Source organism: Lytechinus pictus, chromosome 14 (genome assembly GCF_037042905.1).
Source record: "Lytechinus pictus isolate F3 Inbred chromosome 14, Lp3.0, whole genome shotgun sequence".
NCBI lineage: Eukaryota > Metazoa > Echinodermata > Echinoidea > Temnopleuroida > Toxopneustidae > Lytechinus > Lytechinus pictus.
The window spans coordinates 22,829,026-22,836,268 of record NC_087258.1 but is presented as its reverse complement, the minus strand read 5'-3'; the positions used below and the strand labels follow the sequence as shown (position 1 = coordinate 22,836,268).

Here is a 7,243-nt window from a genome sequence, read left to right as displayed (position 1 = left end):
TTAGTATGCAGCTGGTCTGGTTTTACGTTGCATTCATACAAACAAAACTGACCCGAAACTCAATGCTGTTTGATTCGGATACACATGACAAGAAAAATAAATACCAGTAATTGTTTTATTCATTAAAACATCAATGAAAATCTTATTTTGTGTGTCAAATGATCACAGCTATAAACTCCCCTATAAGTACAGAGTATCTAGTTGTTGTTTTTTTTCTTCTGCTTTTCAGCTTGATTTTATTTTGTCTTCGGCTTTCTTGATTTATTGCCACTCGATACAATATCCATTCATGGATTTACCAATACTGTAGTCAAGACATGAAAGGAAAAGTCCATGAATAAACTGAGACTGGAATGGAATAGAAATATGCACAGAAAAGATCCTTCAATCCTGATCAAAATTAATACTTTTGGAATCTATCTTACCCCTCTTTCCATTTATTATTTTTTTTACAATGAGACTGCAGTAGAATATTTACTCACTGAAGAGATGAAGCAGTGGTGATGCTATTCTGGACATTCTCAACTGAGTAGCGGCAGAGCTGCCAAGTTGTATTTTGCATTTTCAGTATTCTTATCCCCCAAAATCAGTATTTTGACAAAAAAATCAGTATTTTTACCGTGTGAGATAAATATTTTGTATTTTTCCCCAAAAAAGTGTATTTCATAATATATGCTTGGCGCACTCGCCCATCACGGTGCTCAAGCTGCATGCAAGCTAAAATGCGCACTGCTCTTGCAGATGAAAAAAAAACCCATTGAAACTTGTGTATATCTCACCCTGGTTTTTACAAAATGATTTTAAAAAAACAAATTACCTGAAATTACATTGATCTAATAACCGTATTTGTGTACGTTTTATCAAATAGAGACATATAGAGATGATTTTTCTCAATAAATTACGATTTTGTAAAAAACGTATTTTTTAAAGAAAAAACGTACTGCCATATTTTGGTTGCAAAAACGTACTAAATACGGCTAAAACGTACTGGTTGGCAGGTATGTAGCGGTATGCATTCAGAATCCACCTCCCTTCGACAACAAATATCAGTGATTAGTGCAGCCAAATCCCCCAACTCCCCCCCCCCCACCTCCTTTAGAAATAATCATCTGGTTCTGCCCTTATCATGCAACAGAGGTATTAACCCGTTGCCTACGGGAACAGGGTGGGTCCTGTACGAAGTCTATGGTGATTTTTTAATTTTGTGGTGAACGGGTTAACAGTGCATATCAGAATAGATTATACAGCTAACTATGCTATATAAATACCTAATATTATGACGATTTTCATTATTATAATAAGCCCATGGCAGTACTGTTTTACTGTATGGAGAGTGCTGAAGTGACGGTAGTCTGGACGCTGTCTGCGGGCGAGTTGTTTCTTTGGATTGGAATATCTTCATGCTGTCTGTACTGATTATCTTCAATTGCACGTCGGATCTAACAAGGCAACGACAGAGATACAGATATTATTGTTAATTAGGGCCAGCATAAATAGCACACTAAAAGTCAGCAAAAGCACAATTGCAAATGTATTTAACTTAGATGAAATGATAAGCAAGCTTAAAGAGTTAGATTTACGAATCTGAGACATGTTCCTCAAATTCAAAAGCCAACTTCGTAGGCCTCAAACTGGTGAGCATATACATGTAATAAGGTTAATGTGGAGTCATCTTGCACTGCAAAGACCTACAATATGTCTTTCCAGTACGGTAACTGTATAAATGTGTGATATATTGAGGGGACCGGTACCTACAAATTTTTCTTACAGATGTGTGACACTATTCATCTGCCCTTCATCATTATTATCATTATCATCACCATCATCACCATTATCATCATCACCATCATAATCATCATCATCACCATCATCATCACCATCACCATCATCACCATCATCATTATCATCATCATCATCGTCACCATCACCACCACCACCAGACCACCACCACCACCATCATCACCATCATCATCATCACCATCACCATTATCATCATCACCATCATAATCATCATCATCATCATCACCATCACCATTATCATCATCACCATCATAATCATCATCATCACCATCATCATCACCATCACCATCATCACCATCATCATTATCATCATCATCATCATCACCATCACCACCACCACCAGACCACCACCACCACCATCATCACCATCATCATCATCACCATCATCATTATCATCATTATCATCATCATCACCATCACCACCACCACTACCACCACCACCACCATCATCACCATCATCATCATCACCATCATCACCATCATCATCACCATCATCATCACCATCATCATCATCACCATCATCACCATTATCATCATCACCATCATCACCATCATCATCACCATCATCATCATCACCATCATCACCATTATCATCATCACCATCATCACCATCATCATCACCATCATCATCATCACCATCATCACCATTATCATCATCACCATCATCACCATCATCATCACTATCATCATCACCATCATCATCACCATCATCATCATCACCATCATCACCATTGTCATCATCATCATCACATACTATCATCATTAAATTAAATGCTTGCAAGGAACTACAATGTACATTGGCCCCAAAAGTATGCATATGTGTGGATAAAATAACTATGATAATTTCCATTAACATTAACTAGGAGGAAAGGGTGCTTCTAATTTTGCACAACAACACTTCTTTATAGTGAGATATCATGGTACGACTTGCGATACGATCATAAAGAAAATTAAGAGCAATTCAAATAATTGAATGATTCCTAGACCTAAAAGAAGTATTCTGGACTGTCCTCTTACCTCTTTGAGGGCAACGACACCCATCAGTCTACCGAGGGTGGTGACATAGGCGTGGTTCAAACCAAGTAGGGAGAACAGTGAGTGTACCTGCAGGGTCAATAAACGATAGATGAATATTAAAGAGGTGTGTCTTAAGGCGATCGCATACCTTGCGATTTGTCTGCGACTCAATTTTGGAATAAAACGTAATAGAATTTGATGCTAATATTGAGACTTGGAATATCTTACTGTGTAACGTTCAAAATCATCGTACGAATCCCTATGTTCAAATCTGTGACTATGCTATCATCCTTCATAGATTAAAAGCAAGTTTAATATCTAGTCATAATGACGTAATAGCAGTCGTACGATTGGTTACGATTTGAAACTAATTTGGCCTTTACTCCAAAATAAAGGCTTACAATCTTACAAAATGGTTATATTAGTATTCTTTCATTTAATTTTAACCTCCAATGGAATGACATGTACCATTCACATTTTCAGAAAATGAGCAAAATGCTTCCAAAATCGGATGGCGAACAGTCGTAAGGTGTGCGGTGGCCTTTAGTGCCCATGCCCATCAGCATACTGAGGGTGGTTACACGTGCGTGGTGTAAACAAATTAGAGAGAACAGACAGTGTACCGGCAAGGTCAATAAAAATTAGATTATCATATAAGAACCAATCCGGTCTCCTTACATTACGTGTTATGTCAGGAGCATAAAATTTCTTAAAGAAACTCAAAAGCGAGGGAGCAAGGAGACCGAGCTTGTCATTGGTGAACTTTTCATTTTCTAAAGTGAAAGAATTTTGTGCACACTTTTGGTGAATTTTTAAAGATAATTTTTAGTTTAAAAATGTAAGATTTCAAACCTGCCCCCTCCCTCATTGCGTAAGGCCATGATTGACCCCCATTCCATGGCAAGATCTTAAAATATATAAGACATTTATATCCATACACAAATGGTTGCAGGGAGAAAAATCTATGCAAGGTCTTAAGTGATGACTATACCTTATGAAGTGACGTCCTCTCTACCAGGTGGAACGGAGCAGGGTCGATCTGACAATCTTTGAAGTCTAGTTCATCCCTTAGCTCTTGGTCCTCCCATTCATCTTTCTACATCACCAAAATAAGATTAATTGAATGATTTATTTTCAAAAAATACTGAAATAATAACGTCCACATCACAATATAGAAACATCAAAAAGATATAACAAAGGGACTGGGGAACGATTTTGAGAGGGGGGGTGGGGCTGAAAATGCATAAAATCACAATTTAATGTTCATTTTAACATTTTTAGTAGATGTTTACTGAAAAAAGTGGGAGAGTCAAAGCCCCCATCCCACCCCACCCTGGCTCCGCGGCCCCTGCAACATACATTATTATAACCAATTATTTCAAACTCAGTGCTATAACTTATTCTAAGATGAGTTGAAAATTATTCAAATATAAGGTGAAAGTAAGATTACCATTAAAACAATTATTATTATTTACTTCCATAGCAATGCACCCCAGGAGCTATATGTGAAATACAAGGTCACGCTATTACGGCCTACTTCTATTGATACACATGGTATCTCATGTCACTTATTCAAATAGAACCTGGGGTGCTTCACAAAGATTTTCCGGTAAGTTTGACTTTGAGTCGCGTGTAAATGCCGATGCGTATATGATATGCAAAGCGCAATCTTATTGATCAATACGCAGAAGTGCGCATCCTGTTGGCATGATCTGACCAATGCGGCCATGCCTTTCATACCGCACGCAACTACAGGCATTAAAGTGCGACTGTAAGTCGTGCTTAAATCTTTGTGAAACACCCCTATGGTTTGGGTATTGCATATCACTTACTAAGTACGATCTGGGTTAAGTTCTTAAAACTCTATATCATACATGTATTGTAGCACATATTTGTACAGCAATACAAAAGTGTTTAAAATACTGGATAAAATGAGAGATGTAATAATCCATAGGCAATGATTTTTTTTTAATATCCAATACCTTCTACATACAAGGATCACACAACTTGTCACACCTTCTTTGTTTGGTAATTACTAAATGGCCAACTCAACGAAACCTACTCAAAACCGATTGATGTATGTCAGTGGTAATGACATTATAGCTATGGTTGGTCCAGGGCCTGTCTTACAAAGAGTTGCGATTGATCTGATCAACCTTAACTGTATGGAAATCCATCAATGTCATAACTGTTTCTGGAGAAAATTTTTGCAATTTCTTTTGTAAACAAAGAGAACCACACTGACTTTTCAGGAAAACAATGAATTTACGAATATCTATCATATCTAGGAAATATTCTGAACAAACATGTATTTTAGACATTGGCATTGCTGGCTTTCCATAGTCGTGGTTGATCTGGGCCCTGTCTTACAAAGAGTTATGATTGATCCGATCAACCTCAACTATATGGAAATCCATCAATATCATCAATTTTTTTAAAGGAAATTTGCACAATGCTGAATTGTCAAGAAAATAGTGAATGTATGAATATACATCATATCTAGAATATATTTTGAACAAACATTATTTCAGATGCTGACATTGCTGGCTTTCCATAGTTGTGGTTGATTGGATCAATCATAGCTCTACATGACTTGTATGTAAGACGGGGCCCAGAATTGAGTAATTAATAGGTTAATACATACCTCCTCTTCTGTCATGTCCTCAAACGTCCCAATAGACTGTAGAGAGAGGGGAAAGGAGAGAGAGAGAGGAGGGGGTGAGATGGAGAGGGGGAGGGGGAGAAAATGGGGGAAAGATAGAGAGAGAGGGAGGGAAAGAGAAAGAGATAGAAAGTGTGTAATGATCCATATGGAAAGCAAAAAATGAAAAAACAAAATCAAACAGGAACAAAAGAATAAACAAACAACGCAAATAGAACACAAAAAGAAAAACAAATAAAAGAAAAAACCAAGAGGAAACAAAGAACAATTGAAAATATATCAGGACAAAGAAAATATATTTTTTTTAAAGAGAGGTGAATGGGGGGTAGAGAATGGGAGTGGGGAAATGATGAAGGCAGACAAAGGGTGAAAAAGAAAGCGAGAGAGATAAGGACAAAGGTAGAATCATGAAAGAGACACGTGATTAGACTCAGACAGACACAAGAGACGCGAAGGAAGGGGTGGATAACATGGGGGGCATTAGGATTAAGAGGGGGGCATGACGGGGAAAGGTACGGATAAACAGATAATTGAGAGGTGAGAAATAAAAAAACACAATATAATTAGAAATGTATCTTGAGCAACCTTCCTATGAACTTGACAATATTTCTATTTAGGGTTTGGGGATCACTAAGGGAAGCAAGATGGCTAAACAGGAAGTCCTAATTCTTGTCACTTGGGAACGGAATATTGAAATCAATACTTATAATGCCAACTACGCTACTCTTCATGACTTCAAGGATTGCTAATTTGGAAATAAATGCCTTAAACAATTAACACAGATGACAAAAACATGCAGTTATCTTTACAAGGGGATAACACATTGAATTCAATGCATTTAATGCTAACTATATCCGTTCCTTGTGAATTTTAGGATTGCTAATGTGGAAATAGATGCCTTAAACAATTACACAGACGACAAAACAAGTAGTCATCTTCACTAGGGAAAGGCACATTGAAATCAAAGCATTTGATGAATGTTAGGATTGCTAATGTGGAAATAGATGATTAAAACAATTAACTATGATAATTAAACATCATTTTTCAAAGTGTGCCATCGGGAAGGGGTGGGGGCAGAAAAGTGAGACTGGTAGTTGCCTTTAAAGGAGTATGTGTCTGATGAAAAAAATGTCTATAAGAAGTAGAAAAAAAAACTTGGAATCATTTCAGTGAAATTTTGATGAAAACCAGATGAGAAATCAAAAAGTTTTGAAGATTTCAAACACAACAATCCCTCATCGGAATACAAACAAATCAGCAATAATCTTCTAATGGTAATGAAACACTACAATGTTTAAATTAATTAAATAAAATAAATTTCTCATTGTTATGTTCTAAATTAATAAATAACAATTAATCATCGTTGTGCTTGAAATATACTGTCAAGCTTAAATTCATAAACATTGCCTGTACACAAAAAGTGATAATTAAATAAGTGCTACATCAGGGTGTTTTTTATAGAACGGCAAGTCAAAAGAAACTTGGAAAGTGCACACATTAGCATACAGTACAGTGCCTCAATATCATACATGCTTGGATTATAATACTGCCAATCCTAATTTTATTGTTAACTAATCCCCTTTTTCACTAAACTTTCATCAGTATTTCTAACATGTTTCTGCATTGATCAGTTGAAGTTAAACAAATTTAGGTCATTTTCCTCCTTTAAGGTTCATGGTAATGAGTTGCGTGCAGGGGGTGAATTTTTTTTTGGGGGGGTGCATTTCATGCAACATATACTCAGTGGTTTTCCACTGATTAATG

At 36.6% G+C, this 7,243-nt stretch overlaps 1 protein-coding gene across 1 annotated transcript; it reads right to left on the bottom strand.

Annotated features, from left to right (window-relative positions):
- Positions 1-218: 218 nt before the first annotated feature.
- Positions 219-6,789, bottom strand: LOC129276459 (chloride channel protein 2-like). Its single transcript, XM_054912838.2, has 4 exons — positions 5,462-6,789; positions 3,809-3,913; positions 2,818-2,904; positions 219-1,439 (listed from the first exon to the last, which is right to left on the bottom strand). The coding sequence occupies exons 1-4, from the start codon at positions 5,474-5,476 to the stop codon at positions 1,320-1,322; spliced, it is 327 nt and encodes a 108-aa protein (XP_054768813.1). The 5' UTR covers positions 5,477-6,789; the 3' UTR covers positions 219-1,319.
- Between the last annotated feature and the right edge of the window lie 454 nt (positions 6,790-7,243).